Below are 19,754 nucleotides of genomic sequence, written 5' to 3' on the forward strand. Positions count from 1 at the left end.
CGAATTAATCGTCGTGCCCTCCGATACGCGAATATCCGAATATGAATCCGGGACCGGTATCCGGGTATCCAAACGATCCGAGCGCAACGTGTAAGCCCCAAATCCAGATCTGAACCACTCGATGCCGAATCCCATAATCTCAAAGGTTGACACGGAATTTCAGTTAGTAGAACAGACAAAGTGACGGGTTATCTGTTCGGGCGTTCATCTCGCCTCTCCCATGCCACTTAAATGGCTCGGTTAGGATGCTGTTAACGAATTTATGGAAACTTTATCTTGATATTGAAGTTTCCGCGGGCTTCCGAACTGCAAAACAATTGGGAAAGGATGGAAGTTTGATACTTGGGGGTTCGGAGGATAGAGGGGAGCTATGACGAGAGATTCGTTGAATTGCGATGGAAGTGTACATCGTTGCAATATCCTGTTTCATTTTTCAGGATGTTTTTGTTTTTTGAAACATAATAATTGACATTGTCTATCATCAGTGAAGTTTCACGTAATCGGTGAAAATTAGCAACTAGCAAGCATTGAAGCGCCTAAAAATATCATTGAATTAAAAAACGCGAACCAAGGTGAGACCCATGGGGTAGCCCCATTACTGCCTATGGTAGCTTGAGACAAAAGTCACCGAATATACACGAATGCTTCACAGCTCCTCAGGTTCATCATCACCATGATTATTGAATATCATCTGAGAAGCTGAAACCGATGGTATCCAAAGAAAATATTAAATATTAATTTTTCTTCTCCCCTTCCAGTTCTGGAGAAGAAAGAGCAACGAACTGGCATTCCAATGGGGTACCATAGGTATGACAAGTCTTGATGAGCCACGCGCTAATTTTCAAGGTACCATGGAGAAGGATCCTATTACAGGAAAATGCTCTCCGCAGTATCCTCGATACTTAACTTATGTTAAGGTAATGTTGTCTTATTAACTATAGATCATCCAATGGATAACTCAATGTTGATATTTCCACAGATGTATTGTGTGTCGCTACCCATTGTCGTCCTGTGCATGATAGGTGCTTTCTTCGTGATGTTGAGCTCTTTCTGGATCGAGAATTGGTCGAAGACGTTCGAAGAACCTTACCAGTATCTTGTTCCAGTACCCAGCATTGTTTACTCCGTCCTTGTACAAGTCATGAACAATTATTACAGGAAACTGGCCACTTTTCTCACTGAATGGGGTGAGTTTATATTCAATAGAAATTTTCAATTGAACCATTCATATTTCTGTGGCTCCAACTGATCAACAAAATCCGTAGTCTTCACGAATCTGACGGTACCTGACGCAAAATCTCTATCCCAGTAGTCGTAGTCATTTAAAAAACGTCCTGCCTTTCAGCCCTACCAAAGAGTGTGAGAAAAGCACTGACTTCAATTGCACCTTTAGGGGTCACTTAACTTTATATGTATATGTCGTCTTTGGAGGTTCAGTTAGAGCATAAATGACGAGCGCCAAAAGCTGCTGGAGAGTACTTATTTTGAATACGCCTACGTACACCTTTTTTCCCTCAGAGAGAAGTTGTAAAGTATTTGAGCATGGCAGGACAAGTAAAGCCTACAAGACCTGTATTCGACGAATGATGAGATAAACAGGAGGGTCGACAGCTGATAGCATTAGAATTTAGATTCAGATTTGAGGAAGGTTTCATCGCACCGCGATCTTATGGTGTATTGTGCCCCCATAAGGCTGTTTTCGCCATAAGTCCTCATATTCAGCTTGCTCTTCAGTTCAATAGTTCTAACGCACTCTAGTATCTTAGGTGACTTCAAGGAGGTTACTTCGACTTCCTCAGTTCACAAGTTTCTTGTCCAAAGCATTTTTCGCGTTGGCTAGTGATGGTGAAGCATTCCATCACCAGGGGATTTGGAGTTCCTTCCTCCTCGCCACAGAATCTGCACTCGTCGTTTTCTGCTAGATTCATTCTTATGAAGTGCTTTCTGAGGCAGCAAGTCAGTGAAGAGGAGAGGCATATTCATGCTTAGATCCAGATACTTCTCAGATCTCGCAGTTCAAAGAAAATTTTTGTAATGATTCAATCCAGAAAGATTCCGTCAGAGTGTTTCTCTTTCGGATGTTTCGTCCTCCTGAAACTCTTTCCTGTAGGTACATTTACCTGTATCACAGAAAGGTTTTGGGCCACTGAAATCGGTCTGTTCAAGTGTGTTGGCATCTGTATTTCCTTTAATTTCTGAGTGATTGAGAATCCAGACTAAATAGACCTTGTTATTGTTGCCTCTTCCATTGAGTTTCCTTTGGCAATCCAATATCATCTCGGATAGCCGATAGAAGTCAATTCTGAAAACTACCGAACCAGAATGCTAAGAAGAATATCAGGATATAAATTGAGATATGGTATACACAACTTTTTAACATGGAGTTTGTGACTTCGTAAGATGAAAACAAAGGCGAAGAAGAGCTTGGAACGTGGACGAAATGTTCTATAATAGGATAGAAGGATTCGCCAAGGATGGCCTCCTGGAAAGCAGAAGATCTATGGGTAGACTACCTAAAAGATGGTGTGATTTCAACATAATATCATCATCTAATGAAATCGTGTTAGAAAAAACAGGCTGATAGCATATAACAAGAGTAAGAAGAAGAATACCATTAGTTTTTGGATTTTTCAATACTGTTCTATTTATGATTCAAGACAACACTTGACTTCAGGATGATTTTTGTACAACACACTGAACAACCATGCTTTGAAGTTCAAGGGATGTCTCAAGTCCACAGTTTGTGCACAAAATTGAAGCATCGGACATGAAGAGAACGAATATTGTGCTACAAACTGAAAAACCAGGCTCAAGGTTCAAGGGAAGTCTTAACCCCACAGTTGACTGTTTGTCAACAAGCTTAAAAGACCAGACTTGAAGGGAATGATGTTTTTATTGATTTTAATCAAAGCTCATATACTAATTTGAATGATAACAAGATTTAACGTCACCCACAGTAACAGTTCTAGTTTCGCCGGCATTGCCTTCAGTAAGCAGGTTTTGGTTAGGCGTCCCAAAAAATTAATCGAAGTAATTTTTCATTGTTTATTGAATACTTGGACATAATAGTCGAATTTCGAACAAATATTGTAATCTAACCTTTCATCATCAGAGATGCTACTCTTGGACTACCACCTGGTGAACAGGTCAGCAATCTCAACCGTCAGCTTCCACCCCCGATAGATCGACATAATCGCCGTTTCTCCTCGCATGCAACAATCTTTAATCACGTCCGATCCTTTATCCTCCAGGCCCCCTCAATTTCCCTAAGCAGCGGACCGCCATTATCGGAGCTGCGGGGGGCCCTCCTGGATGAGCGACGCTACGCGACGCGGCCCCGTAATTCGTAATCTGACGGCGCCCCTTTGTGATCCCGATCCTCCGGAACCGTAATACCTTACCACCCTCTCGGTCCCCCACACTTGAGATAATATCTCTGGGGCAAAAAGTGAAAAAGCGGAATTGCATCGGCGGCTACATACTCGTGTACCTACTTCATTTGCCTACTTAATATCGTCCCGGCTGGAGAGAGAGAGAGGAAGGCAGAATATACCGTCTAGAGCGTGAGCTGAAGCTTAAACAAATTGCCGCATGTTCGGGAATAGAGCAAACGAACTCGCCAGGTTTCTCTGCCTTATCTAGATCGGACCTGCGGAGAGACAGAGAGAGAGAGAAAGGTGTTGTTATTAGAGCGGAATTGAGAGGTGCGCGATGCCGCGTGTTCCGTAGTTGGTATTCGGTATACACTTTCGTGTATACGGAGTGTTTACGGTGGCAATTTGAGGGAGACAACATTATAGGGTTAATTTACAACTCGTAGTCGAAATATTGTAGGTATATCTTCGATTTGATATGTCTAGATCCAAAAATTATCTCTCCGAAAAATGAAGATTCTCCAATTATAAATAATAGAAACAGGTGTTTTTCAAAGAGTGAGACAAGTTTGGGTTCAAGGAGAATATATCTACTACAGATGCTATCCAAAAACTCACAGAGAATATCTTAAACTCTATGAATGATAATAAAAGAGTTTTTTCCTACAACTGCTATGGAAAGTAGCGTTTTCTTTATAGCTTACCCAATTTCAAAACTATGTATTGCTCATACTGTGGGAAATATTATTCCCTACGGCACTTTGCCAACACCTCGCTTGGTAGACCAATGAAATTGGGCTTTTGAGTTGTTTCTATGGAAACGCAATAAATTAGCAAATACTGTCAACGAAGGCCATTTTGATTTGAATCAAGTCCATTACTTGAATTATTGAAATTTGTGCAGTTGTAGGAAAAGTATAGTGTGCAACATGTGGAGAAAGTCCATTTCTTGCTCGTGTGTTTGCGGCACTCGCCTCTCAGGCTCATGCCACAAACTTCCACACTCGCGAGAAAAGTTGGACTTTCCCCTCTTGTTGCACAATATACTATAGCGGTATTCTTGGATCTCAAGAAGGCGTTCGACACGATAGATCACGGTCTACTGTTGGAAAGATTGAAGACAATTGGGGTTAGAGGAGTTGGTGGGAGACTATTTCGAAATTATATGAATGGACGAAACCAACGTGTCAAAATAGACAATGTATTGAGTCAACCACTAGCTCTCAAAACTGGCATACCACAAGGGACAGTGCTGGGCCCACTACTCTTTCTCATATACATAGACTGGCTGCTTCGTGTTTCAGAAATGGAGATGATCTCATATGCTGACGACTCTGTCGTGGCGTTCAGCGGTGAAAGTTGGGTGGATATTTATGAAAAAGCCATCACTGATTTGAGGAGACTATCTAACCTCTTGTCTTGTTGCTTGCTGACCCTTAATCCCGAGAAGACAAAATTCATCGCATTTTCCCTCATAGCGCGTGGACAACCGGGATTTCGTGAGACATCCATACATGGAACACTGTGTAACCCGTCTTCATGCACCTGTCCTACCATCGAGAAGACAGAACCTCGTGGTCTACATCGATCAACATATGAGGTGGGCAAAACACGCTGAATTTCTCATTGAGGGGATGAAACGTCTCCTACATGTATTTTATAGTCTCCGGAATATCTTCCCCAAAAGACGTATCTACGCTTTTATGAATCGTTACCAGTAAAAAATGTTTTTTGCTCGGGAGAATACAGGTGTATTCGAAATTCATCAATTTGCAGCAAATAACAGCAGTTGTCCAGGCTGGTGCCTGGTCGATCCAGAGTAATATCTGAAAGGGAAGACCTTTATATCGCAAATTTCACTCGAAGGAATCGAACGGTATCTGTTGCAGCCCTTTGAAGTCATTTTTTGAGGACCTATAGACGGGTAGCCTCAACCAGTACTATAAAGAAACGGTTGTATTCCTTGAATTTAATGGCGAGAAAACCTCTGAGAGCACCTCGGCTATCACCTGGACTCAGAACAACCCGTCGGCAATAGGCAGAAGAATACCAAGACTGCCCTTTACCGCAATGGCCCAACGTATTTTCTTCGGACCTGTCACGATTCGGTTTACAAAGTGATAGTCAACGAGAAAGGGTTTGGAGAGGTTCAAGCAGACTAAAGTGGCACAATTTCACCCAGGAAGATGTGCTCTTTCAAGGCGGATCTATAACGTACTGGGTGGGTATATTGTTCGGTAACCGTACCCCTCTTATTGTCATTGAACGAACAATGACTGGTGCCATTTACGTACAACACATCATTGAACCAACAATTGTTCCTCTGCGCAACGAATTTGGGGATATTTTCATTTATCAGGATGATAACTCCATACACGAGAAGGGTTCAAAATATTTTTCAAGAGAACAATATACTGAGAATTAACTGGCCAGCAAACTCACCAGACATGAATTCAATTGAGCACGTGTGGGATTACATAGGCAAAGCAATATATAATCGCCAAAACCCACCTTCAACTTTTCGGGAATTGAGTTTAGCCCTTCAGGTAGAATGGAACGATATGCCTGAAAATTTCATTAATGGGGAGTCTAGGCGTATTGGGCAGTTGATTGGATGAAGAAGTGGTAATATAGACTATTGAATTTGAATTCAGTTGTGGAATCACTATAATTAATCAAAAATGAATAATCGATAAATTTATAATTTTTCTCATTTTTCCTATTTAGCCTCGTCCTGCATAAAGCGAAAAGAAAGAGAAGAAACAAAGATTTTTTATCGAATATTGAAATAGAGAAAAATATTCATCCCATTACCAGAACATAGATTGTTTATTTCTTGGGAAACCTAGGGGGGCCAAGACTTTTCACGATGTTTGTATAGGTCTAATCAGTTAGCTGTAATACCGTGATATTTTACTCTGAGTAATTCCAAAATTGAAAGAAAGGACGGATGTCATACCAAAAATTTTCGAAAATTGTTCAAACAATGTGATATTCAAGCAAAATACCGAATTTGCTGATTGTTTTAGTTTGATGCGCGATATCAACTGGTGGGATTACCATACCATGCTTAATGTGGAACACGTTAGAGGCAAAGCTGAAGCGGTTCATGAGATATTCACTTTATTCGATCCGTTCTTCGTTTCAATCGTACCCAACAATATTCATATTATATGACCGAATAAAAGAATCAGATTGAATCGTCAGAACCAGAAGCATCTCTCCATCAAGACGTGAATCATCTGCGACGTCGAAAAACTGATCCCTGAAGGACCTCCCGATTCCGTCACGCGAAGTGCCGAAACCCCCCTTTATCGAAGCGGGGAATAAATCAACAAAAGTATCCATTCATTTTCTTAATCGTCGAACGCCCCCTCGTGGCCGACACCGGGGGAAGAGTGACAGAGGAAATATTCTGAGAGGTTTCTGGCGTCTTTCCGGGAAGCTGTTGTGGTTTAACGAAAATATTGCCGTTCGCGCCCTAAGCCCAAATATTAGTTCCGTTGAAATATTTCCCGACATTTTTCACACCCGAAATGCAAGATTACCCCCGGTTGAACTTTATGAGGGTAGGGGGGATTATGTGAAAGTTACAGCTTTTCTATGGAGTCCGCCAGGGATGAACGAACGTTTGAGTCGTGGACGTGGGGATTTTTTTGACGGACGTGTATGAAGCGGATATGCAAATAACGGGGTTCTGATTTTCGTTTGGTGATAGTCGATTTTTTCGAAGCAAGGGGCAATAATGATCGGTTGAATATTTGAATGAAGTATAACACAGAGGAACAACTAATTTGGTGTCGAGGTTTTTTGAGCTGATTCTATATCAATTTGATGTCCTGAATTGAAGTAACATATTCATTTTTACCTAGGAGCTCAAATGTTTAAGATATACAATTTTAGAGAAATATAAGTACATTATTTCCACACAAATCCGTAAGTGTGTAACGTTACAATTCTCAATTGGATCTCAAATGAAACTAGCCATGGCTGAATCCAAAACAAGGCACGTATATATTCGAAATCTTTCAGAAAATTCTATCTGTTTCCTTCTCTAGATACGCGCATCCGCATCCAGACCAATGGCATACGATGAATTGACAAATTACCGCGTCTTTGAAAATTCCAGTAGCGTAACATGAATTAAAGCGTGCAAAATCGTTGCAAGTGTAGTAAACAAAAGTGGAAATTTTTATTTTAGTTATACAAAATACAATATTTTGTCGTACTTAAAAACAAAAAAATGAAACTAGCCATGGCTGAATCCAAAACAAGGCACGTACCTTTCCTGAAGTCTCGATAACTATTCGAAATGTTTCGAAAATTTTCTCTGTTTCCTTCTCTAAATACGCGCATCCGCATCCGGACCAATGGCATACGATGGATTGACAAATTACCGCGTCTTTGAAAATTCTAGTAGCGTAACATGCATTGAAGCGTGCAAAATCGTTGCAAGTGTAGTAAACAAAAGTAGATACGAAATTTTTATTTTAATTATACAAAATACAATATTTTGCTTACTTGAAAACAAAAAAACACATTGAAGAAATCGAATAGTCACTCAACACTCCGAAAGCTTCTTTTCCTTGACATTCTTGAATGTTTTTTCAAACAGTCCTTTTTTCAACTCCAGCAGTAATCTGCCATCATGTGCATGACCTATTTTCTTTGGTAGCAGTCCTCCATAAGTTTAATATCTTGGTGAAATCTTTCAACTTGTTCCTAACTCATCTCTCATAAATTTCATGGAAAACGGTCTAAGTGGCTGTGTAAATAGTGTATTTCAATACTCATATTGCACCCTAAGGATTTGAAACAATTAAGCATCTTGTTTAACATTTCAACATAGTTTTGAGCTTTATGTTTGCTTAGAAAATATTCTACAACTACACCAAATGATGTCCAAGCTTCTCGTTCAACTTGATTCATTGAATTTATGAAGGCAGGACCCTTAATTAATTGTACTATTCTTATTCAAAAATTGAACTGAACAGTTATGTAAACTGTAAATGTGAAAATTAACCAAATGGACTGTTTTCAGGAAAGATTTAACTTGAGGAAAATTGAAAAAAAAACTCACTGATAGACATATTCGTGCTGAAAAATGTATGGAGTGAAAAAGAAAGATTTATTTGAATATAAATAACGTGAACAAGATAAAAAATGAATGAATTCATGAAAAGTTAGTTAAAGTTTGGTTGATAGTAAAATAAATAATGACTTCTGCAGCTTTCAGCTATGGTTTGAAGGTGCCTGGGGTACCAGTACGACAACCAGAATTCGTATGTCCAATACTTGAATGATTACAAATCTTGATATGATTAGAGAGTAAAACACATCATTTCATTATATCTTTTGATATATTTATTGATTACACAACAATTGTTTCGTCAAATTACCTGAAGAAGTCAAAATGTAATTTGACGATACAAATGCTGTTTAATCAATAAATATACGCGGAAATAAAGTGTTTGATCATACTAAGATGGATTTCCGTCAAGTGGAGACCGAAACAATCAAGAATTTGATTACAAATCTGATTCATCCTACAAAACGCGTTTCTTCTATAATTCGAAAATATTTCATCAGCAGTTCATAAGAACTGAATTCGAAGTATTAACGTGAAAATCGTAACACCAGAACATGCACCGAATCTAGCAAAACGTCCCAGCGTAGAAAAATAGAGTGCACATGTGGACAAACCCCCGACACAACATAAATCCACGTTAGAGAATGCGCTTCGAAGATAAACGAACGACAAATGCGAAATTCAAGTGTCACAAATAACCGTCGTGTCGTTTTTTTGCCGCTAACACCGACGCCTGCCGTGTTCAACGACGCTTTGCCTACCTGCAGGATCGTAAAGTTCCTCCGCAAGCCCGTCGTATGTCGCTATTATGAAATTACGATATGAACGACGTGATTGATAGGGCCAGGGGCGCCTTTCGTCGTGTTACGGCAGATTTTGTGCTTGGTGGCATTAGAAGTGTGTGAGCCATAAGAAATTTCTTCAACATATGAGTTAAAAAAAAAATTGGAATGTGTTTGGCCACTCCGTAGCTCAGTACACTTCCAAACACGCCTCGGCATCAGTGAAATGAGACGAACGATGCTGTTTGTAGCACCAAGCAGTTTGAACTTCCTGGATCAACATTTCCAGAGTTGGTGAAGCTTTTGCAATGTCTTTTACGCATATCATATGAGATATATCTGTCGTGTTTACTCACAACTGTTCCTTTTACATCTTACTGTTTCGTTATCGAAACTTTGTACGTTGAAAAAATCCATTTTTATCCTACAAGCACATCATTCTTTATGGTCCGTTGGTCTACTGCTGACGATAATGCCGTTTGCAACGTCCTGCAGATATGCTTTGTTCGGATTCGTATTATCAGTACACTCCAATTGTTTCACCCGAATGGATGAAGTAAGGTTCTGGTTCTTCTGAGTTGCTATTGTAACGAAGTGAAATTCGTTACTAGAATCACCCGGTATAATTTACCCCAGGTTTAGAATTCAATAATTATTTTATTAAAATCACCCAGTATAATTTGCCCCAGGTTTAGAATTCCATCATTATTCTATCAGTCATATGAGTAGATGAAAATAAAAATTTAATTGAGAGCAGTGAAGGTATTTTTCGTCCAGTTCAGAAATTTTCATTTGGAATAATTTCTGATTTATTTATTTCATGAAAATATAACGATGCAATTTAAAATATCAGCCTATGTATAAAAACTTTCGAGCGACAACGCGATAGACGTTATCTCTTCAATATGTTCTTTTTTACATGTTGTCGTTCGTTTTTCATAGGTATACCGCCGATTTCGAGACTCGAAATTTTCCCCTTCCAACCGAGATTACAAGTGAAGTATTTCGGAAAAGGAGGATTATTCTTGCCGGTGTCTTCGAAGTATTAAGATATTTTCCGATTTACTCCTGTCGGCGTCTTCGAGCTATATATTTTCATAGTCATTGAGCGGATTTTCTTGAGTAACAATTTAGAGTTTAATTTTTAGTTTGCAATTTTTCTTTTGAACGTTGGACGTTTTAGTGCCGTATTTTATATTCGTGAATTTGACACTTAGCCCGTACACGAAAAGAATTTGAGTTCGTGTAGTGAAGTGGGAAATTCTTAGGATTGGTAAGAACCGTTTTATTCCTGTCTGTATTATCGGTGACTTTCCTGTGTTCCATCGATACTTTCCGAGTGTAATTTATTTGTAATTTATTTTATTTCTTAGATCTTTCTTTCTCAGGTGGAGTTTGTCTGTTCGGTTCCTTATTGCGAGCAACTCTTATTTGGAACTACCAGGCAAAACTCCTTATCTTGGGGAGAGGGGTCGTTTATTTCCGATCTCCGGATCACTGCGGTCTTTAAGGTTAATTATCCTGTCCGGTCCGACTCGAGTCGTTAATTGGTGGATGCGCCGAGGTATACCGTAAGTGAAATTTATTTCTTAGATCTTTCTTTCTCAAGTGGAGTCTGTCTGTCCGGTTCCTTATTGCGAGCAACTCTTATTTGGAACTACCAGGCAGAACTCCTTATCTTGAGGAGAGGGGTCGCTAATTTCCGATCTCCGGATCACCGCGGTGTTTTGGGTTAATTACCCTGTCCGATCTGACTCGAGTCGTGAATTGGTGGATGCGCCAAGGTATACCCTGAATGAAATTCATTTCTCAGATCTTTCTTTCTCAAGTGGAGTTTGTCTGTCCGGTTCCTTATTGCGAGCAACTCTTATTTGGAACTACCAGGCAGAACTCCTTATCTTGAGGAGAGGGGTCGCTAATTTCCGATCTCCGGATCACGGCAGTGTTTTGGGCTAATTACCCTGTCCGGTCTGACTCGAGTCTAGAATTGGTGGATGCGCCAGAGTATACCCTGAACGAAATTCATTTCTTAGATCTTTCTTTCTCAGGTGGAGTTTGTCTGTCCGGTTCCTTATTGCGAGCAACTCTTATTTGGAACTACCAGGCAGAACTCCTTATCTTGAGGAGAGGGGTCGCTAATTTCCGATCTCCGGATCACGGCAGTGTTTTGGGCTAATTACCCTGTCCGGTCTGACTCGAGTCTAGAATTGGTGGATGCGCCAAAGTATACCCTGAACGAAATTCATTTCTTAGATCTTTCTTTCTCAAGTGGAGTTTGTCTGTCCGGTTCCTTATTGCGAGCAACTCTTATTTGGAACTACCAGGCAGAACTCCTTATCTTGAGGAGAGGGGTCGCTAATTTCCGATCTCCGGATCACAGCAGTGTTTTGGACTAATTACCCTGTCCGGTCTGACTCGAGTCGTGAATTGGTGGATGCGCCACAGTATACCCTGAACGAAATTTATTTCTTAGATCTTTCTTTCTCAAGTGGAGTTTGTCTGTCCGGTTCCTTATTGCGAGCAACTCTTATTTGGAACTACCAGGCAGAACTCCTTATCTTGAGGAGAGGGGTCGCTAATTTCCGATCTCCGGATCACCGCGGTGTTTTGGGCTAATTACCCTGTCCGATCTGACTCGAGTCGTTAATTGGTGGATGCGCCACAGTTTACCCTGAACGAAATTCATTTCTTAGATCTTTCTTTCTCAAGTGGAGTTTGTCTGTCCGGTTCCTTATTGCGAGCAACTCTTATTTGGAACTACCAGGCAGAACTCCTTATCTTGAGGAGAGGGGTCGCTAATTTCCGATCTCCGGATCACAGCAGTGTTTTGGACTAATTACCCTGTCCGGTCTGACTCGAGTCGTGAATTGGTGGATGCGCCACAGTATACCCTGAACGAAATTTATTTCTTAGATCTTTCTTTCTCAAGTGGAGTTTGTCTGTCCGGTTCCTTATTGCGAGCAACTCTTATTTGGAACTACCAGGCATAACTCCTTATCTTGGGGAGAGGGGTCGCTTAATTCCGATCTCCGGATCACAGCAGCCTTTTCGGCGAATTACCCTGTCCTGTCTGACTCGAGTCTGGAATTGGTGGATGCGCCAGAGTATACCCCGAACGAAATTTATTTCTTAGATTTATTTTGGTGGGTGCGCCGACAAATACCCTGATTCTAAGACCCAACTTTCTCAGGTGGAATCTGTGTGTCGGGTCCCTTATTGCGAGCAACTCTTATTTGGGACCACCAGACAGAATTCCTTATCTTGTGGAGCGGGGTCGCTTATTTCCGATTCACGGATCACCGTGGTCATTTCGGTGAGTCACCCTGCCCAGTCCGACCTGAGATTTATTTTGGTGGATGCGCCGACAAGTACCCTGATTGAAATCTGTTTCTAAGACCCAACTTTCTCAAGTGGAATCCGTGTGTCGGGTCCCTTATTGCGAGCAACTCTTATTTGGGACCACCAGACGGAATTCCTTATCTTGTGGAGAGGGGTCGCGTATTTCCGATTCACGGATCACCGTGGTCATTTCGGTGAGTCACCCTGCCCAGTCTGACTTAATATCAATTTTTGGTGGATGCGCCGATACAAGACCTGATTCGAAGATATTGTTCAGGCTTGCTGTTTCTAATAAAGAGGTATCGAACCGGACCGTACGGAACACAGGATAGGTAGTCACATCTGACTTATTAGACTGCATTTCACACGCCAATCTGCATGCTTTCCACGCTTGTCCGCACTTAACCGTTTTTATCATCGCTCAATTTGCTTGCTCACTGCTTACTCATTTCTGCTGCTTGATATACGCCACCTGCTCACCTCGCTTAGTTCTCGTTCCGTACCGTGTTGCATTGTAAATATTTGCTTTTGGTGTTTAGTAGCCTTTTGCATTATTGTATATATAGGATAGTATTGTATATAATTTGGTGTTGTACATAAGGGAACGAATATTGTTAAATATAGTGTGTTTCGTCAGGGTGTCTTTTATTGATCTCATAGACATTTACTGCCATTTAGTGAAAGAAATCACCACTGGTCAATCGCTCTTATCTTAGATTGAATCGAACCCTTCTCCAACTGTTTAAAAGCTACCCAGGGTCGATAATAGTGAACGACGTAAGGAATTGCGACCTTATAAAACCTATCGCAATTGGCGCCCGAGGTAATATAGAAGAGAAATAGTAAACAATCAACAATCCGAAGAAAGTCGCCGTCACAAATTGGCGCCCGAGCAGGGACCTGATTTTTTTTTGCTATAGGACTGACAGAAGAGCCCTTTAAAGTATTTTTTTTGTGTAGAATATTTTTCAGAGGATAATGGAGGTGAACAGATTGAGAGCGGAAGAGTTGAGATGGGAGCTGGAGGCTCGTGGCCGTAGAGCCGGCAGAACCGTACAGGAAAACCGGAAGGAACTGAGGAAGGTGTTGGCACAGGATGTACAGTTCTGTCCCATGGAAAGAGACACCGAGGAAGAACTGAACGATGCCAGTCGAATCCTGAGAAGCTTGGTGGAAAATGTCCAAGCTTTTGACGAGGAGAACATCGCGAATGAGGAGCCGCGTATCAGGAGTAGACTCATACACCTACAGAACCGTCTCAGTCTGGTGAGACCGACTACGATGGAGGAACAGGCCAAGGCCGACGAGCTGTCTGAGTTATGGAAACAAACAGACGAGATGCTGGTGGATGCCGTGGTCTTGGCCAAAGCAAAAGTTGCCCGGAATGGGTTGAGGGAGGTTTCGGAAAACCCTGGGCACCCTGAGCTAGGTGAAGCATGTCAACCGGAAAGAGAAGTAAGTCTTATCTCCTTCGAGGATCCTCCAATGGAAGACCAACAAACCACCGGCGCTGATAACGGAGGCACCTTCAAGGGAGACCAAACGCAGATTTTGCAGCAGGAAAATAGCGAGGGAGGTTTCTCATTGAATTTCTTCCGGCGGTTACACAACAGGGCTTGTGAAGCTGTCCGTCGACGATTAAACTTCACTAGTCCCTGGAGAACAGATGAAACTTCTGGACCGCTCATGCGAGGGAATAGGCCGGTGGTGGCTGAGTCGACTCGGAGAATTTCGTTCCCATTTTTGGTACCCGAGGATTCGAGAGATACCGAGGAGGATGTAGCCCACACGACGGCTACGGGAGGTCAAGCTGATCTAGGCAGATCAGATAGTTTGGAGCGAGGCAGAACGGGACAGGACAACAGGACTGGAAGTGATAGATCATTCAATCAGCCATCCGTACCCGTGTATAAGTGGAATATACAATTCGACGGATCAACCAGCGTTAACGCATTCCTGCAAGAGGTCGAACAGTTAGCCGAAACTCGCAAAGTTACCCGACAGTACCTCTTTGAATCTATCTTCGAGTTACTACGGAAGGATGCCAGGGATTGGTATATTCCCAGGAGGGGTACATTCAGAGGTTGGGAAGACTTCAAGGAGCAACTGCGTGAGGCTTTCCTCCCCCTCGACTACGAGGAAACGCTTCTAGAGGAAATAAGGAAACGAACTCAGGGGGAGGACGAAAAGCTGTTGATGTTCGTCACCAGGATGCAGAACCTGTTCTTGAAGTTGACTACAAAGCGACCTCCTGAAGCTGAGCAGGTGAATATGATAAGGAAGCGTCTGTTGCCGGCCCTGCAGAAGGCGCTGGCTTTTCAAGAGATCAACAATTATGCCCAGCTGTTGTCCAAAGGAAAGGTGTTTGAGTTGGTTCAGTGGCACGCGGACCAATATACTCCACCTCCAGTCCACAAAGGTCTAATCGATGATCCACACCTGGTATATGAAAGACCCCGCCGAAAATTTCCACAGACCTTGACCGTCGAGTTTCCACCGTCCAAGAGACCGGAAGAAATGAAGCCACCGGAAAATGTACCAAAGTCGACGCCTAAGGCCCAAAAGGAAACACCAAACAGGGAGTCTGCATCAAGTAGAGTCAAACCTGGAGACCCACCACCCCGTGATGCGAAGGTCGTTCGGTTCGAAGACACCAGGCTCCGAGAACTCCAATGCTGGCGTTGTGGTAAGGTCGGACACTTGAGAAGGGAGTGTCAATCAACGCCGAGGCTGTTTTGTTCCCGATGTGGGAAGCAAGGCGTGATGTCCAGGGATTGCCGATGTTCGGAAAACTAGAGCGGAGCTGCCTCGCGGGGAAGAGACAGTTCCGTTCCATGGCATCCCCAATCAAGCAGTCAGCGTACACGCAGGATAACCGGCCAATAGTCGCTGTCCACATCGGAAGACAGTCCGTGGTAGCCCTGCTAGACACTGGTGCGTCTACGTCCTTTTTGAGCAAAAAGGCAGCAGAGGCATGCAGGAGGATGGGAGTTTTTCCATCGGAGATCGCAGATATGGTGGCCACAGTGGCCGACGGAAGTTCAATCACCGTGAAAAAGATGTACGAGCCCATAATACGGTTTGGGGAGGAGGAGATCAAATCTCGACTCCATTTGGTGCCCCATCTACCGATGGATCTGGTCCTGGGGATGGACCTGTTGGCTTCACACGATTTCAAGATTGATTTCCGTACCTCGCAGTGCTTCCTCAAGGGCAAGTTGCTGAAGAGAGCCGTTTCGCCGATCTCCACGCCGTACAACTCGTCGATCGGTTCCTTGCACCGACAGGAAACACGAGTCGTTCAGAGGTTCCCGGAGAAGGAACTCAGAGGTTCCGAAGGAACAAGGATGGCCCAACCGAAGATTAAACCGAAAAAGCCTAGATACCGTCCGAGTAAGCTCAAGATGCAGAAAATCGAGGAACAGGTCTGTGTGGCCAAGAACACGACCCGATGTCCGTGGTACACCAAGAAATACCAGGAGGTCTTGAAGAATCCTGCGGAATTTCCAGATTACCGGATACAGGAGGGAAGGTTATATAGATATTTTTGGAGCGCTGACGACTTCACGGAAACAGAGATGGGAACGCCGTGGAAACTGTGCATCCCGACCGAGGATCGGCAGTCGATACTGCGGGAGAACCATGATGAGCCGGTGCCTGGTCACTTGGGAGTCGCAAAGACCATATCTCGAGTGGCCCAAAGCTACTATTGGCCTGGGATGTTTCGTGAAGTAGCCCAATACGTTCGAAGGTGCCAGCAATGCCAGAGGTACAAGGTTTGCCAACAGAAACCCTCAGGGAAAATGCAACCGTACCACATCACCAAACCATGGCATACTGTCTGCACGGATCTAATAGGCCCATTGCCTCGTTCCAAAAGGGGTAATACCTTCCTCGTGATGTTCCAGGACCGTTTCTCGAAGTGGATCGAATGCAAACCACTCCGGGCAGCCACGGGTAAAGGTGTGTTCCAGGCGTTCTACGAACTAGTGTTGCTGAAATTTGGATGTCCAAAGACCGTAATTAGCGACAATGGTTCTCAATACGACGGACGTCTATTTAGAGAAAACCTGAAGAGCTTGGGTATCCAACATAGATTTGCTCCGGTCTATTCGCCGCAGTGCAATCCCGTGGAAAGAGCTAACCGGACCATCAAAACCATGATAGCACAATTCTGCGAGCAGGATCATCGCTCCTGGGATGAGCGAGTTGGGGAACTGGCTTTCGCGTTGAACTCTGCCAAACATGAGTCCACCGGATTCACACCGGCGTTCCTGAATTTCGGTCGGGAGGTCCACTCCCCAGAAACGAACCGTCGGACATCAGGAGCCAAAGGTGACGCAGAAAAATCAATGGAAGAACCACAGGTCCAAGGGGTAGGCCAATACGCAAATCGCATCAAGCGACTCCAAGAGACCCGGGAGTTTGTTAGACTCCAGCTGGCTCGTGCATTCAACCAACAGAGTCGGTATTATAATCTCCGAAGGAGAGCGTGGTCGTGCCGGGTAGGTGACAAAGTTTTGCGTCGGGAACATCCGTTGTCGTCGGCGGCAGAAGGCTTTGCATCTAAATTAGCGCCCAAATATTCTGGTCCGTATACCGTTACTAAGGTCATATCTCCAGTGGTTTACGACTTGAAAAGCGCGTCGGGTAAATATCTTCGTCACATCCACGTTAAAGATTTGAAACCATTCTACGAAGGTGAGCAGGGCGTTGAGCACTCGGCAATTGCGGGAAACCCGCGGATACATAGTGGAGAGCATGCATAAGACCGAGGGGTGGAGCCGTGTCAGTCATCCGTCTGTTTCAGGATATGTTGCGATCAGTGGCGGTCGTACCCTCCAACCCCTCTGATGAAGAGTCCACTCCGGAGAGAATAACCAGGATCTCCGGACCCTTCCGGAAAATCCGTACCCTCGGCGAGGGAGGTTTTGGAAAAGTGTTCGAGGTCGAACACGGAGATATAAGATTTGCCCTGAAGGTGGCCCCGAAAGACGAGGTGTCCATGACGGAGCTGAGGATGCTGAAAGCCATGAGACACCCAAACGTGGTCCGCCTATTGGTGGATTACGTAACCGACGAACGGCTCTATCTTGGGGTCGAGCTGATGGAGGGAGACCTGTTGGAACTGGTCCAACGACGGGGGCCTCTGCCGGAGGGGGAGTGTTGTGATATGTTGGGGCAGGCTTTCGCTGGGCTGGCGGCCTGCCATGCTCAGCGTATCCTGCACCGGGATATAAAACCGGACAATTGTCTCCTCCGGGGTCGGCGGGTCTGCATCGCTGATTTCGGGCTCGCCTGCCGACTTAATCAGAGGTTCCCGACCACGTCGCGGCGAGCTGGTACTCCCCCATTTTGGGCACCGGAGGTCCTGAAAAGGTTGCCATTCGGACTCCCCTCGGATGTGTGGGCCATGGGAGTGACGGCCTTATACATGGCAACCGGGAAGCTACCCTTCATGACGCCGAATGGAGAAAAGAAGGTCATGAACTTGATAGGACACTACCGCGGGGAGGAGATGCTCGAGGTGCCAGAGGGATTACGCAGCAGCCTGGTGGAACTTCTGAGGGTTGATCCAGCGCATCGCCCTTCCGCTGCATGGGGCGAGATGACCTTCAGGCAGCAGGCCGTATCAGCCAAAGAGGGGTCCAAAGAGATGGCCTCATCTGAAAGACCGTCAAAATTTGAGGCCATAAAGGTGGGAGAGAGCTTTGTAGAAGCCTTTGAGAGGCAACCAAAGGGTGGCTGGACTCCCCGATTCAGGCAGAGGCTGCTGCGGTTTCGCCCTCCAGGAGTGCGGGGTAGACTCCACCCTAAGTTCGTGTTTCCGAATGGGAGGACGAAGCGAATTTGGGTTCCCCAGGAGTAAGGGCGCCTCTCTGTCCCGCGGACGTCCGTCTGTCCGTCAATGAGTGAAGTAGGTCGTCATTGGTGTTGGTAAGTTTTATACAATGGGTCGCTAATCTTGTTGTGTTTTAGAACAAAGATGTCTAGAGGAGAGTGGGACCTCATCGACGCCGGAATAGTGGAATCCATGCCGGCCAGTTTCGACGAGTTAGTGGAGGAAGAAATCGAATTCTGGCAACGGCAACGGAAGGAGACGGCGGCTAGGGGACCACCTACATCTCTACGTCATCACCCAACACCTCCAGCGAGACGACGCCCCTATGACTTACCTCGTGGCCATGCCGGTGGACGACACAAGCCAAAGGCTAGAAAACCCCGCAGGCCTTCCAGAATCCACGTACCAGCCCCAGACCCACACTACCCAAGAGCGCAGAGGGAAGTTCCACGCTTCATCAAACTCATGGAGGGTGCATGTTGGCGGTGTGGGCTACTGGGCCACGCCCGGAGAGATTGCCGGAACAACGTCCGATTATTTTGTTCTCGCTGCGGTCGTTTGGGAGTTATGTCTAGGGATTGTCCATGCCCAAGAGAAACTCGAGCCCGGACGAGGCAAGAAGAGGAGCCGTCTAGAGTCGGAGTGGATCAGGGCGTGAGGTCAGGACAACCCAATCTCCGGTCCATTGGAATCCAGTGTGAGCTACTGCGACCCTCAACGAACCTCCAACTATGGCCGATGGAGATTCACCCAGGGATGATATTGGCCGTCTGCCAATAGATAGTTGAACAGCGGGGTAGCAGGTGGTGACAAAAAAAAAAACTTTCGTTTTTTTTTGGGGAAGTAAGGGGGGTGTGTAACGAAGTGAAATTCGTTACTAGAATCACCCGGTATAATTTACCCCAGGTTTAGAATTCAATAATTATTTTATTAAAATCACCCAGTATAATTTGCCCCAGGTTTAGAATTCCATCATTATTCTATCAGTCATATGAGTAGATGAAAATAAAAATTTAATTGAGAGCAGTGAAGGTATTTCTCGTCCAGTTCAGAAATTTTCATTTGGAATAATTTCTGATTTATTTATTTCATGAAAATATAACGATGCAATTTAAAATATCAGCCTATGTATAAAAACTTTCGAGCGACAACGCGATAGACGTTATCTCTTCAATATGTTCTTTTTTACATGTTGTCGTTCGTTTTTCATAGGTATACCGCCGATTTCGAGACTCGAAATTTTCCCCTTCCAACCGAGATTACAAGTGAAGTATTTCGGAAAAGGAGGATTATTCTTGCCGGTGTCTTCGAAGTATTAAGATATTTTC

General features: G+C 44.1%; 1 protein-coding gene across 4 annotated transcripts in view; it reads left to right on the plus strand.

The window, feature by feature from the left end:
* LOC123677581 (anoctamin-10) overlaps positions 1-19,754 on the plus strand; it is an 89,655-nt gene that overhangs the window by 41,848 nt on the left and 28,053 nt on the right. For all 4 annotated transcript variants that reach the window (XM_045614187.1, XM_045614188.1, XM_045614190.1 and 1 more), the window contains 2 exons: positions 759-917; positions 980-1,187. In XM_045614187.1, the coding sequence (XP_045470143.1) occupies positions 759-917; positions 980-1,187 (367 nt within the window). The remainder of the gene's footprint in view (positions 1-758; positions 918-979; positions 1,188-19,754) is intronic.

This window comes from Harmonia axyridis, chromosome 4 (genome assembly GCF_914767665.1).
Source record: "Harmonia axyridis chromosome 4, icHarAxyr1.1, whole genome shotgun sequence".
In the NCBI taxonomy this organism is placed as follows: domain Eukaryota; kingdom Metazoa; phylum Arthropoda; class Insecta; order Coleoptera; family Coccinellidae; genus Harmonia; species Harmonia axyridis.